Here is a 17,800-nt window from a genome sequence, read left to right as displayed (position 1 = left end):
TTTGCCTGGAGAGCTCAGTAGCTGTGTTTAAATGGTTAACAGTTATGACACACAGATATTAAAAAGTAAGAAATTAAAACATCAGTTCTAACATGATACAGCTGAAAAATGATGCAAAGAAAAAATACTGAAAAATTAAGGACGGGCTTACATGAAAGATTACTAATTTACATGGAACAGCCTGGGTGCTATTAGAAATGTGGCAGCAAGTAAGGAAAATAGATCATCTACCATCTGCAGACAATTAAACCCAAAACTGCTGCTGCATAATATTTTGAAATATCCCTCTGCATCGTTCAAACAGCGCTGCTCCTTATAACTAGACAACTGCCACAACTGGGTTTAAAAGTAGTGTAATTGGCTCTCAGACATTATTAATGAAAACTTTCTAATCTTGCTAAGTGAGATGAATAAACTAACAGTTTGGTCAAAGAATAGAGAACTCCCAGGGTATTACAAAGATAATTTTCTTGATATGACATAGTATGCGATTTTGCAAACTGATATAATAAGTTGTGAACAGTAAAATGCTATTTCTCAGGCTCATAACAAAGTTGGTACCGATTTCAAGTTTATACATATAATATTTGTTTGGTCAGTGACTACTGTTGTTCAACCAACATTCCTGTGTGGTATTTCATTACCTACAGGAAAATCGCACCTACCCTATTTTTGAGAAAAATTATATTGCCTTATACAAAAACAAAGCAACTCTACAATACTGATAGAAGTAAGCAATATGAACAAAATGTTATTTGAAAATGGCTAAGCTGGGAAGCCATGTCTTCACCACTGAAAGGAAAGCTAACTGCAATCTGAGGTTCAATACGCCCATGGGAAAAAGTACCTTACAGATAAGATATCACAAGAAGTTTTATATGATCTTTCTAACCCGCATTGTAAAGGGTTCAATTGTTATTATTTTTAGTTAAAAGGGAAAACTGGATTATGCTAGCAATTATTTAAAAATAGTGGTCAGCTAGCCACTGCCTGCTTTTGCAAATAAAGTTTTATTGAACACAGGCATGTTTATTTGTTTACGCACTGCAGACAGCTGCTCTTGCACAGCGATGGCAGAGCTGAGCCATTGTGAAAGAGACCATCTAGCTCACCAAGCCTCAAATATTTACCATGTGCCTTTTACATAAAAATCTCTTGTTCTCTGTCTTAGAACCATGGTCAGCAAACTGAGGCTCGCGAGCCACATACGACTCTTTGGCCCCTTGAGTGTGGCTCTTCCACAAAATACCATGGCCTGGAGAGTCCATTTTGAAGAATTGGCATTAAAAGAAGTTTAAGTTTTAAAAATTTGGCTCTCAAAGAAATTTCAATGGTTGTACTGTTGATATTTGGCTCTGTTGACTGATGAGTTTGCCGACCACTGTCTTAGAATATCAATAAGAATGTATCAGGAAGACAATCACTAACTTCAGTAAAATAAAGTCAGGAGATTTCCAATTCGTAGGCATTGAAGATACTTCTGGTGCTTTTAGGGTCTCCCTTAAATACAAAGGTAAGTATGGAAGAGTGAAAAATACAATTTGAACATAGGGGTGCATATATCCTTTCTGATTGGTGTTTCTATCTGACTTCCAAAGTAACACTTCAGTTGAATTTTGTGGGATCTTCTGGTATTGTTATGTGCTCAATTGTGTTTTACCTGACTCTAATGTTCCTTTAAAAATGAATCTGGGTCAAATAAATGTGGGCAAAATATAGGACACAATAAAGTTAAACAGGTGTTTTTCCTTAGGAACTTTCCAGGGGCTCTAATGCACTGATGACGTACATTATGAAGACTATTTCAAATCGAGCAAAGAAAATACTGTCTCTAGAAGATGCTGAATGACAAATCTATGTCATATTTATGTTTCTATTTCTAAATCCATAGCTCAGTGACAGCAGATTAGCATATGTAAGTGGTCTTACTATGTAATTTGTTTTCTCCTGCATTGAATATGAGTAATTAAGAGGAATCTTAATTAGCTTTACATCTCTACAGACATTCTTTTCGGTTCTCTTGTCAGAGTACTTTCATTCGGTAGCATTGTGTCCTAGAAAGGACGGTATTTCTTTGAGCAAAACTGTGAATAGAAAAACAGTCTACAGAAACTTCTCAAAGAGCCTGGTGATTTAAATAAGAAACATTCAAATTTCTGAATATAGTTAGAAATTATATCAGGACAATGAAAATCCTTCAAAGTTTCCTGAAGGTCTTCCAGCACATTCCAGTACAAATATAAATTGAATAAAATATTAAACTTAAAAACAGTGAAGAAATTTTGCACAGAAAATTCACTTTTAGACACATTGGAATCATGATTTGTGTTTTTTTTGTTTTGTTTAAGGTTTATGGTCTGACTATTATAATACTTTTGGAAAGAATTTAGCATACGTTCTCATGCAGTTTTTGTTTTGATTTCTAGCTACAATGCTCTTTGCCAAGTCTTAGCAATGGAAGAATTATCATATATAACCTCACTCCCCATACACTAAAAACACAAACAAACAAAAATCCTCAACACCTTTATGAACTATAAATCCTCAAAATTTAAAAAGTGACATATTTATGTATCTGTACTTGAAAGTCTCAGATTATACTTCACTTAACATATTAAGCACCCAGGTACGTTTTTTTAATATCCAGATAATTTAAAAAATAAATTTATAATAAGAAAACACCCAAATACTATATTCTCAAGGAGAAACACAGCTGGCACCATGCTATGAGACATATTATTATATTGAAATTAATGAAAAGTATACATTTTAACTGATTGCTATATCAATTAGAGTGAATATAGCCCACTTAATATAAATAATCTAATTTTCTAACAAGATGGATTTTGATTTCTAAATATATTTTGTCAATTTAGAATTTTCACTGACAAAGTCTAACGAAACTAGCATAGAAACCATTTCAAGCCTACCCGTTATCATAAGGCAGCCATAAGGTATGTAAGAGCGAAAGGAAACATATATACTCATTGCTAAGACATATAGTTGGACCAACTATAAAAATGTGAATGTGTTTTAAAATAAAAAGAAAAATTTGGAGAATTAGGAAAATAAAAATTAGGAGAAAAGCTACTGTTTACTGTTTAGATAAAAAAGAATCCTATAATTGGGTGGAGAACATCCAAACATCATGTATATTCTGTGGTTTGGTGTCTTTATCTTTTAATTCAAGAGACAGAATGCTGTCATGAGTTTGCCTACAGTAGACAAAAATAAAAATACAGTAACATATATCTATGAGGACTCTAGATGTATAAATTAAAGAAGGACACATAAAAATATAGGCAATTTCCCATACATGAAGATATGAAATAACATACCTTGGGTTTGTTTTCCTGTGCCTATTTTTCAAGAGGCTTTATATTTGAGATGATTAGTGTCAAAATATACCCTTGGTATATGATTAAAATAAGCAAAACATTAAATTTATAAATAGTATGAAATATATCTTTAAGAGATATACCCATACTTGGAATTATAAATTATAGTTCTGTGTGAAGAAATGTCCACCTCCATACTTTTTTTTAAAAACTTTTAGTAGATTTTTATTGATTTAGGAGAGGAAGAAGAAGGAGAGAGAGATAGAAACATCAACAATGAGAATCACTGATCAGCTGCCTCCTGCATGCATCCCACTGCAACCAGGCTTGTGCCCTTGACTGGAATCAAACCTAGGACCCTTTAGTCTGCAGACCGATGCTCCATCCATCGAGCCAAACCATCTAGGGCAACCTCCATACTTTTAATATAAAGATACTTGTCAATAGTTGTTTCTTGAGAACATTGAAGTCTTTATAAATTCAAAACATGGCTTGGGAAAATGGCTTAGTATCTGAAAATTTAATTAAGCCACCATACTGTCAGCAATATGTGGCCAAAAAAAAAAAAAAAGTATTTGAATTGTTTTAAATTTCAAACATCTTTATTATGTGGTGCCAATAAAGTTAATAGACCTGACTATTTCTCTGATATGACTAAGTAGTCAAGATGGAAATGCTTCCCACACTGCAAAAATAATTTTTAGTGTGAATAAGGAAAAATGATGTGATTATGAAGGTGGTAAAACATTAAACTGTGCTGGAAAGGGAGGTTGCTGCACCTGTACATGTAGAAATTAATAAAATGAAATAGTACCAAATAGTGTAGTTTTGCCTTTAAGGCAATCCCCAGATTTCCTCCTGTATTAGGATTTTATGACTAGAAATGACAATGTTATGTAATGAATATTAAAATTTCTTTCCCTCCTACACCTAAACAGATTATTTGGATAGAGTTTGTTGCTCTGTAAATTTTTGCAAATGGTTCAGAAAATATGAGAAGGGACTATTTAGTCAATTAGGTCATCTGATTGCCTAATCATCCTTTGGTGAATTGAAAAACAAATTACAATATTGATTAAATCTAGCTGATGGAAGAAAATGCTCCAAAATCACCATCTAATTCAATCTATTGTGAAAACAGCAATCCTCGGGTTTCTATATTTACTAGTGTGTTCTTTATATAATTATTTAAATATGTAGATGGACATGCCAGATATTTCATTGTTTTCAGAGTAAACTAACTGGTCAGTGACAATTATAAGAGGAGGACAGATACTTATACAATGCAAGACTATAATTGGCGAGAGGATCTGCTGGCTGAAAGCCATGAGCTACAGTGGAACATCAGGGGTAGGAGTCCAAACACTTGGGATCAAGCCCATAACCATTGGTTATTAGCTGAGTGATCTCGGTAAGTCAACTTGTCTCCCAAAATACACATTTTTTTTACCTTAAAAATAAAAATAGCAATATCTGTGTCCTTTTCACAGTAATGTTAAATAAATAAAGGAGGGCAATTAAAGTGATTTTCAGCTCTGATGTTAAACATAAGGCATATAAATTAGGCACTGTGGAAATGGATTTACTTTTTGAGACCTCAATGATATAGAATTCAACAAAGCAATTTGAGCATGGGCAATGACCTGGAGGTCTAAGAACATTAATACCCCACTCACAGGCCCTATCATACTGTAAAAGGTAATAGTTAATAGCATATTACAGTTTACAAAACTCATCAATATCTTTAATTTCATTAATTGCTAATTTATTCCTGTAAACAAAGGCACTAATCACATATAACAAATAAAGAATTTAATATTTAAAAATCAATATAGATTCTTGGAAATAAAACTATGAACCCATGAGGACAAAGAAAATATAAATGGGGTGAGTACCTCACACAATGCCTGGAATATAATATGAAACCCTGAAATATTTGTCATGCAAGCTGAATAAAAAGTCATGTATCTTCATAAATAAGAATTCAATGAGAATTTTGAAAATGCAGATGGACATCCATAATATACTCAAACTATGTTGCCTGACAGTTAAACAATGGAAACAAAATATTTTTATCCAACAGAACTCATCAAGTGACTACTACCCATGATCTGAGGAAATCTAGTGCCACAGACCCAGTGACGCCTTCTTGCTGTCATACCTAAATTAAACCACACAGAACGTGCTCATTGTCACATGGTTACTCTAATGTCTGAAGGAGTGTATTTAACTATAAGTGTTAATTTATAATGCCTCATTTTAATGCAGCATTTTACATTTCTCCAAATTTTGTTGTCATACATTGCCACATGTGATGGTTAAAATCCCACTGCAAGATGGACACAAGGACATGACAGCTCTGGCACACACACAATGGGGCTTTCTTATTTAGGAGGTGCCATGTGGTGAGCTTGGGTGGTGGCCCTAGCCATTTCTACAGCTCATCCTTGATCACATTGTCCAAGATTTGAACCAGGCATGGGAAACAAAAGTTCTACAATAATATCACCTGGTTACTAATATGTCAAGGAGACACATATCATCAGGAAAAAAAACAAAAACAAAAACAAAAAAACATGCAGACTCTATAGGATCACTATAACTAGATAATGCTTTAAAAATAGGCAGTATTTTACTAATTTGTGTATGAAGAGTCACTAGTTACAGTAGTACTACATGTAGTACTATGGTTTAAGAAGTATACTGATATCAGATAAAATTTTAAGTTTTTAAAAAATGACCATTGAAAACTACTTTGACCATTTATTTTAAGAAGCATTTCAATGTTAATGTTAATGTTAACTGCCAGTCAATATTAACTGCCATTGGTTCCTATACATACAGGCACATACACATGCACACATTTTAATGAATTTAATAATCAAAGAAGTTTGGAAATACCCTCTATAATCTTAAAGGAAATACATTCAGAGAGCATTCCACAATTTCAACTTACCTTTTGTGGCCACTCGAACACAGTCTATTTTGGTTTCCTGTGTCAAAGAAAGAAGGGGGAAAATCACTATTCATGTTTTATTTAAAACAAATGAAAGTACCTGCAGTTCTATGTAAATACTGTTAATGAAAGGTCTCATTGGTCCTAGAGTAGCATTAATCACATGATGGCCACTCCTTGAACCAAGATCAGATACACCTGGCTTCAGCCCAGATGGTGGTGGGCTTTCCTGGAGCAGATAAGGAGCCAGGAGCAACTCCAAAATGTCTCTGCCTGGTGGGCCCTGGCCTCCTTCTGCAGACTCTCACTTGCTCCCTGTGCAAGCACTCCTGAAGACCTCTGTCCCAGATGCCCTCTGTCTTCACAGGCAAGGTCAAGTCAGGGAGAACACCCAGGCCCTTGCTGTGCAGGAGGCAAACCACTGTCACATCTGGGAAGCCTGCCTTCTAGGAGACTTTACTGTCTTATCAGAGTTCTGCATTGGTCTGAACAGGAAAGGGAAACTTTTCACAATAACTCGACAGATTTTATTTTGTTAACATCTCATCTTTTTAAAGCTGTTTTCTCTTTGGGAAAAAAAGATACCTAATTTAGTCACAGTTATAGGAAACATAAACTCTTGGGGATTCGAAGAAACGGGACAGAATATGCTGAAAAGACAGATGTTGTGAATCTCACAAAAGTTTAAATGAGTTGAATGTATGTGTTGTAGCTATACTATTTTCCTGTAAAATAGTATGCTAAGCAGAATTACTAGCCAGCTTTTCATAAGTAAAATCTGAAAATAAAAATCATCATGTTGACAATATATTCTTTTTTTTACCAAAACAAATATGAATATATTCATTTCTTTCCATACATTTCTGTAGGTAAAAATGACTTTAAAAAGTGGGAGGGCCGGGGGGAGAATCCCACATTTGTTTCAATAAAAGCACAGAAAAGCATAACTATTTCTTACTACTTTCTTATTTAATCTATGTTCACATTCATAACCCTAAATAGCCTAAGTAAACAGCCATCTATATAACTTACCCCATTGGCTCTGCTAGCAGCTTGGAAGTAAATTCTGTAGCTTTTATGGGGGAGAAGAGGCGTGTTCCAGTATCCGTTGTATGTCTTGTTATCACCAATTGTAAAAGGCTGAGCTGCCTGCAGGCTGTTTGCTGGGAATTCTGCAGCAAAGTAGTACTGTGAGTTCAGGATAGAGGCGTTCTGGAAGTGAATTGGCACTGGGTAGCACTTTAAGATCTCTGTTGTCTTTTTAGTTCTTCGAGAACGTTCTTCCTCAACAACTATTTGGTAGACACTAAAAAAAGAAGAGAATTATCTGTGATAATTTATAATAACTGAGCTTATGCCCTTTGCCTCTGATTGTGTAGACCCACAGGATATCCAAAATAAAGAATATACAGGATAGAATCAATAATAAGTGCTAAGTACATAACGGACACTCACACAGAACTCTCTCTTCCCAAATAATACAATCTATTGAGGGAAACAAAATTCACACAATTACTGAAGTTCTATACTGTGTAATGATCTCGGCTGTTTATGGGAGCTGGACACTAAAATACTATTTTTCTTACATGAGATCGAAGATGAATGTGTAGACCAAGCATTTCAAATGCAAAGGCTAACAAGGGCCAAAAAAACCAGGCATGAGGCCCACAAACCATGAGTTGGACATGCCTGGTATAGACAATTAATTCAGTTTACCTAATAAACAGATTTATATTAACAGTAAGTCTATTTTTAAAGGAAATGTATTATTTTCATCAATGACACTTGTATAAATTCATGTGAAGTTTTAACAAGTCACAAAATATAATGTGTACTGACTCATATTAACTAAGGTTTGACTTCGATATTTTCTTATATTCCTTTGCCCTTTCCCATATTCAGGCAGAGGAAAGAGAAGGCACAAGAAAAGCAGATAAAAAGAATTGGAATTTCAAATGCCGAGGCCTTGGAGTTATAAGCAGTTTCTGAGAGTAAGTGATGAACAGGGCTACTTGAATTATATATAAAGATGGGAATGATCATCCTTCGAAGATGCCTGCAAGGATAGACACCTCACGGAGGAATGGATTTCACACCTTCCCTTCCCTGCCCCTTCAATGTCTTTGAACTCTGAAATAACCTGAAGAGAATGGAAAAAAGCTGGAAAGGACGAACTTAATAAGACATATACATTTACTAGAATGATGAATAACTGTGTGTTTTGTTGAAAAAAAAGTTTCTAATACTGAGAAAAACTAAACCTTGATAACAACTTTCAAAAACTGAATCCAATAAGCCAGTCAGAGAAAGAAAAATACCACATGGCCTCCCTTATATGTGGAATCCAATGAGCGAAATAAACTGATAAACAAAATAGATCCAGAGATGTGGCAGGGTGCAACAGACTGATGAATCTCAGAGGGAAGAGAGGAGGGGGCAAGAGATCAACCAAGGAACTTGTATTCAAATATGCAGAACCCATGGACACAGATAATAGTGTGGTGAAGGTCTGGCTGGAGAGGGGGCTGGAGCAGAGTGAAGGAGGTTAATGGGGGAAAAATGGAACATCTATTAATACTTCAACAATAAAAATAAATTAAAACAAATTAAAAAAACAAACAAAACTGAATCCAAATTCAATTCAAGTCCTTCCGGCAAAAAGATGTATCTTTTTCTTACCATACCAGAAAAGCATGGCTTCTCCATTGAACAATGCTACAAGGCTGGAGTTGCTCAGTATTGAGAACTCAGTAATGCCTACCATGCCTGCAGGCCAGGAAAGGCCTGGAGAGGTCCCTTTTTGGGCTCTCGTCCCCTGTGAACTCTGAGTTTGGACTCAGTGAAATTACCTGTTTCTGGAGTACAACCACTTCGCGCATTAGTGTAATGCAATGCAGCTGCCCTTCAGTTTGTAATTCTGTCTAAACAAAAATCAATTGTTGTAGATGTAGAACATCGAAATGATTGCTCAGAACACAAATAGTCGAGCATGTTTCCAGTGTAATGATACGGTGAATTCTGAGCAGTGATGTAAACTTAAAAAAAAAAAAAAATACAACTCTCACTTCCTAACATCAGATACTTTTGGCTATATAACATGCTTACCAAATGTAATAGAATTTTAACTGCATAATATATATATCCAACACAAAAGGAACACAAAAGAAGTAAAGTGGACTTTGATTTCTTACAATTTCTTCCTGGCTTCTTACAGCTACAGTCAGATGTGGCTACTTTAAAATATATCTGCAGCTCAGCCAGTGGCTCAATTAGTTGGTATGTTGTCCAATCCAAAAAAAGGTTGTGGGTTTGATTCCTGATCAGGGCACAGACCTAGTTTGCAGGTTTGATCACCAATCAGGGAGAAAATTGGAGGCAACTGATCGATATTCCTCCCTCCCTCCTTCCTTCTCTCCCTCCCTCCCTTCTTTTCTCTCTAAAAACAATAAAACATATCCTTATGTTTAAAAAAATCTATCTATCTATATCTATCTATCTATCTATCTATCTACCTATCTATCTGCAAATTTTTTTTTGAAATTTCTCCCATCAAGAATTGGGTTGGGTAATCTTAATGACTATATTCAGCCAACAGAGTATAACAGTATAACAGAGGGACAATGTGTAAATCTCAAGCTTTGGTCAGAGAAAACCAAGTATCTTCAGTCTGGTTCCCCAGGGAAGCTAGCTGGGAAACATAGCCAGGGACCATGAAGGTGGTCCAATGACCCTGGACCTCCCACCCCAGGGAGGCCACATGCAGGCACTCTGCGTGGCAGTCCATGGCACATACATCAATCTAGGCTTTAACCCTAATTCTGCCAACAACTGAGGTTTTAAATTAATTTCTTTGGATCTTATTTTTTTCCTACGAAATGAGATAATTAGAGGGATTTTTATGGTGTATTTTATATTCATAATTTTTATGCAGCATACAAGAACTATTACCACAAAAATTATACATCAAAGGAATCAACTGCTTTGCAAAGAGATTATCCATTAAATAAGATAATTGAAAGCATTAGCTCCTTCTACCAGTCAGTTTTCCCGATTTATTTGCAATACTTCATGAATTTCAAAATGTCATTTTAAGAACTTCTGGGAAGTGGAAATATGAATATACCTGGGAAATAATTCTATACAAGAAATACTAAGCCACTTTTTTTTTTAAAGTTTATAAAATTATTTATTGCTTTTAGAGAAAGAGAAGAAATGCGGAAAGAGGAAGAGAGAGAGTGAGAGAGAAAGAGAGAGAGAAAAACATAAATTTGTTTCACTTATTGATGCACTGGTCTGTTAATTCTCCTATATGCCCTGACTGGGGATGGAGCCCACAACCTTGGCATCATGGGAGATGCTCTAACCAACAGAGCTCCCCAGCCAGGGTTCCCATATGCAGGTTTTATTTTCCCATTTTATGATGAGAAAACTGAAATTCAAAGGTGAAGTGCTCATTCATTGGGGGCACGAAGCTAATTAAGTAGATGTCATTTCTTGACCATACTAGCATGGCCTGCTAAAAACTCCTGGTTAAGACAGGAATTTTCTACTTCCCCATAACCAATTTGAGTATTGTATAGAGAGCTCCTCTCTCATTTATCAAATCAAGGGAGCCATAGATGGTAATTATACCTTTGACCTCAATTTCTTCTCCCATCTGTACTAATCGTGACATTAACGATTTCCACCATCCAGACTCCTGGATCTGCAGTGACAGGCTGGTGTCTTCTCCAACTCTTGCTCCCTCCCAGAAACCTCGTCAATGGCACATGGGACAGTGATCACTCACTTCTCCACCTGCAGGGATCTGCCCCCTGGTTCTAACTGCTAGATAAAAGATTAGCAGAGCCACTTCTGGGCCTTTCAAAGATCCCGAGTCTGGAATTCTCCTACCACAAACAACTTTCCTCTATTCCTTCACCCTGGCCTGGTCCTGAGTTTGTTATTTAAATGCTGTTTTCCCCAACACACTGAAATCTTTTGTTGCTCTCAGCAGATGACCTTATCTCATAAAAAGTCTGAGGTCCACTCATGACCTCTCTCAGGGATTTACAATCTCTTACCCCATTTCTATGCACTCGTGCTCTGGGCCAAACTCCCAGAATCATGCTTTCTGTAAAGTCTTAAAGCTATTTGTGTCATTTTTATCAATATTTCCAAAAGTCTTATAAGTTTCTAGAGAAAGAGGTCTATGATTTGGTCATGCTTGAATCTCATGACAATGAAGTGGTCATGAAATACATTTTTTTTTCAATTCTTTTTTATTTTATTTTATTGATTTTTTACAGAGAGGAAGAGAGAGGGATAGAGAGTTAGAAACAGCGATGAGAGAAAATCATTGATCAGCTGCCTCTTGCACACCCCCTACTGGAGATGTGCCCTCAATCAAGGTACATGCCCTTGACTGGAATCGAACCTGGGACCTTTCAGTCCCCAGGCTGACGCTCTATCCACTGAACCAAACTGGTTTGGGCTGAAATACATATTTTTGAAAGCATAATATAATCCCGAAGTAATTTCTATTCTCTCTATATTATATGTAATAGTAAGGAGGAAATACATTGGTATTCAAAAATATGCTTTGCTTAACTACAACCTAACACTGTTTATTTTTTATTAATTTCCTGAATACCAAAGAGCTAATAGATGATGAAATTTCCATGAGAAAAGTTTTGTGATATGAGGATGTGGTATGATTATAAGTTTATCTTGGATAGCCCACAATGAACTAACGAACCTTGAGAGCATCAAAAGCTGTATTTCTGCTTTCTCTATCCTCTTTGCTCACCTCCATCTCTCACTTCCCATCATCTTTTCCCTAACTTTGCTAGTATGTGTGCTGTGTATCTGTTTACTAATGTATTAACTAACTATTTTTGAGCACCTATTATGTACCTGGCTCTGATCTACTTTAACTAGAACACTGTAACATTTGACGTTCTCTAATAAAAGAAAAATTTGTCTTTTAACTTAAATGCCATCATATTATGGATGAATAAAATTAACTTTTCTAAGCAATGATTTTATGAAGGTTAGATGAAATTTTAAGAATTAAATGATCATGTAATGGGCCTCCATTTTAGCCAGCTGGTATGTTACACTATGTACTGTATTCCAGATATATTACTTTTTAAATGGCTACCATCTACTCATCTTCAGATATATTAGAGGAAGAACTAAGTTGACTAGAGCAATTTCAAACTCAAAATGTCTTTTCATCCTTGCTCGCAAGACAAATTCGATTTGCAAGCATCCCGACCTCAAATCTATTTGCTCTTTAATAATTTAAGCCCTGAAAGGTCAAGAAGCTCTTTTCTATTTCCCTTTATCAAAGTTCAAGCGCTAATGAAAAATAGCTAAATCTTATCTGCTGACCAACTGCCACACACTGCTGTCTCTCTGATGGAGATTAACACATTATTGGCACCTAGGTCAATGGAACCTTGCCAGACTTTATGATGGATAGGTTTTTCATTTGTACAATTATCATCATTTGACTAATGAACTTTATGAAAGCTTTGCAACCATAATTGTAATCTCAAAAGTAGATTAAAAAATCTCACCTTTTTTTCTTAAAAAGGTGATTAAAACCCCTCACAAATCCTCAATAATAAAAACCAAGCAGACGTTTCTAGCTTAGAATTCTATTATCCTTTTACTGTTGCTCATCCTCCTGTTGTTTGTTAAAATCACATCATTCCTAGCCTGGTTCCACCATTATTCTGGAATTTAAAGTAACATAAAATCTTCCTAAGGCATTTGCAATATGAAGGCACAATCCACAGTGAAGATAAATCTGCCAAATATGTGACATCACTATATCATAACTTTCTTAGGGAGTGAAATTTAACTTAAAGTTTAATTTATGCTATGCTTTTCTATAACAACACTTTAAGGCTTCTGCAAGGAGAATAGGAAATCTCCATTTATATAGAACTAAAGGCCTGGTGCACGGATTCATGCACCGGTGGGATCCCTGTGCTCTCTTGTAATCTGGGGCCCCTCGGGGATTTGGACTGCTGGTTTTGACCCAAACCCTGCAGGCCAGGCTGAAGGACCCCACGGGTGCACGAATCCCTGCACAGGGCCTATAGTATGTGTATAAGATCTTTGGTTAATCTCTTCCCGTCCTCCCCCCACACTCCCCTCTGAGATTCATCAGTCTGTTTCATGTTCCCATGGCTTTGCATTGAGCGTCTGCCCCCCCGCCCCCCCCGGCCGGTGGTCAGTTCACATCATAGCTACAGGTTGAAAGGTCGATTAGTTATATATATATATATAAAATACATGAAGTATAACCTATAAAAGAACATCTTTCATGTACTCTGTTAAACTTGAAAGTTCAAATGTGATAAAATGTTTTTGGTCTTTTCAAACTTTGAAGACTCTGAGGGAGAACTTGCTGCAGATTTGAAGTTGACTTAAAAACTTCTGTTCTAATTAATTTCCAGATTAAACCCTTATTTGTAAGTCAATTTTTCTTACCCACTTATTCTACTTATTATCAGCATAAACTATTGGAGGGTTATCCCACTGGATAACAAAACAGGTGGCAGAGTCAGAGAGAAAAGTAGTAATCCATTTTGTTGTTGCTTTTGCTAAAACTTTACAGTGGGAACTTCTGACTATTTCAAGGATTTAGAATAGTGTTCATTTCATGGTACCTAATAGTGACTTTTTTGCTTGATTTGCAATTTTTGGTAAAAAAAAAATCTATTCTAAAAAAATAGAGATTCGTGTTAATATCATCTTAAAGATATTTGGGGATGAGAGCAAATGAAAGTATAAACTATATGCAATGCATGTGAAATAAATGCTTAATTAAGGTTCGCTGCCATGTAACACACAGAATTTACTTTTTTCTTGTTCTATTCCTAAACCTGTCAGCATTTATTGAAATGACAACCTATTTACTACAAAAACCTGGTACAATTGAACTAATTTTTAAGTTTTGCCACCAGTTTATAATTATAAGGAAAAGAAGTTGTTTGTTTTCATGACTAGGATTCCTTGGAGTACTTCATGTAACACTGGAGCTGAGAGGGGCTGACCCGACATAGTCCTGTTCACTGAACCATAAACAAGGACTGATAATGTGTTTCCCACAGACAATGGGTACTGCATAGCAGACACAGCATAAATAGATCTGTGGGATTGAATATTCTGTGTTAGCAACTTAAATTTCTCTTTGTCCTGCTTTTTTTTTATTGCTTTTTTTTTTTTTTTAAATATGATTGGCTAAAAATTGCTGCAGAATATTTGCAGGGCACCACAAATATACTTTATGTTCTCTCAGCCATAATTCATCACAAGGAGCTTGCCTAGCATCTGTAAGTTACAACTGTGTGTGTGTATGTGTGTGTGTGTGTGTGTGTGTGTGTGTGTGAAGCATGCCTGAATATGCAGGCCAATATCCTGCTGCTCTGCTAGTTAGTGATAAAATCTGATGTAATAAAATATTAATTATAGCTGAAAGGTTGGGCAAGAAATATGAACTCAATTATAGTTCCATATTGTGAACAAAAGGCAGGAAGAAAAAATCCTTTAGTTATGGAGGTTTGGGATAATAAAAGAGCAACTAGGACATTAGACTCAGGCTGAGAAACTCCGTAAAAGGCCACCTGTTATTAATCTTCACAACAGGCACCACATTTCTAGTAAATTAGTCCTAATGGAACATCTTTAAGAGTGACTTCTCCCCTGTTTAACAAGTAAAGACATTTTTCTTTGCATATTTTATTTCACTAAAGTTTATTCTAATTTATTCATCACAATTGCATAGAAATTATAATTCAAGGTCAGCTACTATTATTAAAGCATTTTCTCTTTTTTTAAAAAATTTAACTTTCTTTTAATTGTTGACACAAAGCATTTTCTCTTAAATAGTGCTAGTGATTTGAATAAAAAGAGAAATTGAATACTATTGAAGCCACATTACATATCTTAATTATTATATGTTTGTATCATGTTCAATTCAGAATATTTTTGTTCCTAAAAGTAGTGATACTGCAGACCAGGTGAGCTGACATGAAAATGCCACCATCAAAGAGGCAGGTGCATCAAAGCAGGTGCGTGGAGAGAATGCTGAACTGGAGCCACACCACAGGAAACTAATTCCAGTTTTGCCACCATATTGTAGACTGACCACTAATGTCCTTTCCAGGTCTAATATTTTATAAGTCCTGGTACAAGATCAGGCAAGTTGTAAGATCAACAAATGAAAATTATTTCATTCTTGTTTCTTCCCTAATTCTATTCTACATTATTTATCAGGTATCAAGCCCTGTGCCAACACAGGGAAGAATTAAAAGAGCAATAAGGCACAGATTGTCCTTATCCTCCAGTAGCACAGCCTGAGGGTGTTAGAAACATGTCACTCAAAGAACTATTGTGGTAAGGATCTCAGAAAGATTGCACAAAGTGTGACTGTACAAACGGGAAGTGTCAATGTCTACAACAAAATCTCTTGCAGCATCATCTTCATTGAGGACATCTGTCCTGAACTTCATGCTTAAACATTCCTACTGCTGGGAATATCTGAAGGCTGCTCCTGCACTGCCTACAGACACCAACTTTCTCCCCAAAATAAAGAGGTTTTACTTTATTTTATTTTTTTGTTAATCCTTACCTGAGGATACTTTTCAATTGATTTTTAGAGAGAATAGAAGGGAGAGGGAGAGACACACAGAGAGAAACATCTGAGAGAGAAACATTGATTGGTTGTCTCTCCGGCACATGCCCCGAGTGGGGCCAGGGTTTGAGCCTGCACTGAGGCACATGCCCTTGACATGAATCCAAACTGGGACCCATCATTCCATAGGCCGACACTCTATCTATTGAGCCAAACCAGTTAGGGCTAAAGGATCTTTATATTCCCAGTGTAGCTTTGATTCATTCCACCACTTATACAACAAAAACCCCTCCAAGTTCCAAATTTTCCCCATCAGATTCACCAAAAACAGCTGAGCTTCCAAGAACCCATGATGATGCTATTGTTATAATAATAATTAAAAAAAATATATTTTATTGATTTTTACAGAGAGGAAGAAAGAGGGACAGAGAGCCAGAAACATCGATGAGAGACAAACATCGATCAGTTGCCTCTTGCACACCCCCTACTGGGAATGTGCCAGCAACCAAGGTACATGCCCTTTGACCAGAATCGAACCTGGGACCTTTCAGTCCGCAGGCTGAGCTCTGCTCTATCCACTGAGCCAAATATTATTATTTCGGCTATAATAATGATTGTTATTATTATAGCATCATCATGGGTTCTTGGAGAAAACTGAAGGTATTGGAGTGTCAGCTCAGGAAGTCCTAGCAGGCCCCTGGATAACCATAAGAGGAACCCTAAAGTAGCAAGATTTTTCCTCACAATTTCCATACTGCCCAGCTCCTGGCAGAACTACACTGTAGGGCAAGAGAACCAGGGGGATTTACGGTGATTTCCACCACCACCGTGTGATGCCTGAAGTGAGGAGCAAGAATGGAGGCATTGCTGCTCGTTGGGACACGCAGGGAGAGCAGCCTACAAACACTCAAGTGTCCTGGTCTCTGGTCCCCTCTCCCTCTCTCTGAATTTCTGCCAGGCAAATTGAGAACTAATCTTTCTACCTCCTGTAATCACTCCTCTATACAATGACTCATAATTTCTTAATTTTAGCATTTTATTTGATATCCATCTTAATCATTAAGGAAGGGCAAATCAAAATATTGCAGACGTGTTTTGTTATTTCTTGGGAGAGGTGGTCATTTCTTGCCTCCCCTGTCCACAGGCAGCCGCGCTGCTGGGCTTTCTCCACAGGATGCCTGGCTGGTGTGCCCCTGAGTTTGGGGGTCTGGGCTCCCTGTGAACCTGACCTGGTGATAACACTGCTGCTCTGGCCTCAAACACTGAATCCTTCAGAGGACATTATGTGGAAGAATTTTTTTTTTTTTTAATTAGCAAAGAAAAGCTATGCACTGTATTTTTATGAACAAAAGCTAGTCTGAGATGGAGTTAGAGGGAAAGTTAAATTAAGTTTCATTGTATAAAAGCTCAAATACATCTACTCTATTATTATTATCTTCCCCTGCCATTTTAAAGTTTCTTTTGAAGGGTCTTGAAGAACAAACTTAGTTTCCAAAATGAATTTTCAAAGAGATGACTGACATTATCATCCTAAAAGCAACATTAATAAAAATGATCTTTGTTTCTTGTCAGTAAAGGAATCCAGAGTATTATTTTTTAATACAATAAAATTCACCTAAAATCAGGTGGGGGAAGGGAGGCAGTGATGGTAATAAGGGACTCAGTGCCCTTTGTTAATGCTCGTTGTAGCAACTCAGCTACAATAAGTAAGAAAAAACCCAAGCCAATGTATAATATAAAACTGAAATTTCACCACGGAATGACATTCAGGTCTTTGTGATTATGTGTACCTTAATGAAAAAAGGAAAAAAAAATTAGGTTGGAAGTCAGCTATTTAGACCTCCTTTCCTTAAATAATTTTAGCTGTGGATAGAA

The 17,800-nt window shown here is 36.3% G+C and overlaps 1 protein-coding gene across 2 annotated transcripts in view; it reads right to left on the bottom strand.

The window, feature by feature from the left end:
* Positions 1-17,800, bottom strand: part of PTPRM (protein tyrosine phosphatase receptor type M) — a 606,371-nt gene that overhangs the window by 204,216 nt on the left and 384,355 nt on the right. For both annotated transcript variants that reach the window (XM_084887751.1, XM_084887752.1), the window contains exons 12-13: positions 7,327-7,600; positions 6,295-6,331 (exon numbers count right to left, since the gene is read on the bottom strand). In XM_084887751.1, the coding sequence (XP_084743877.1) occupies positions 6,295-6,331; positions 7,327-7,600 (311 nt within the window). The remainder of the gene's footprint in view (positions 1-6,294; positions 6,332-7,326; positions 7,601-17,800) is intronic.

Source organism: Pipistrellus hanaki (genome assembly GCF_964339955.1).
Source record: "Pipistrellus hanaki genome assembly, chromosome: 6".
NCBI classification, from domain to species: Eukaryota; Metazoa; Chordata; class Mammalia; order Chiroptera; family Vespertilionidae; genus Pipistrellus; species Pipistrellus hanaki.
Note: the sequence above shows the minus strand (reverse complement) of the source record. Positions and strands in the feature narration are given on the sequence as shown.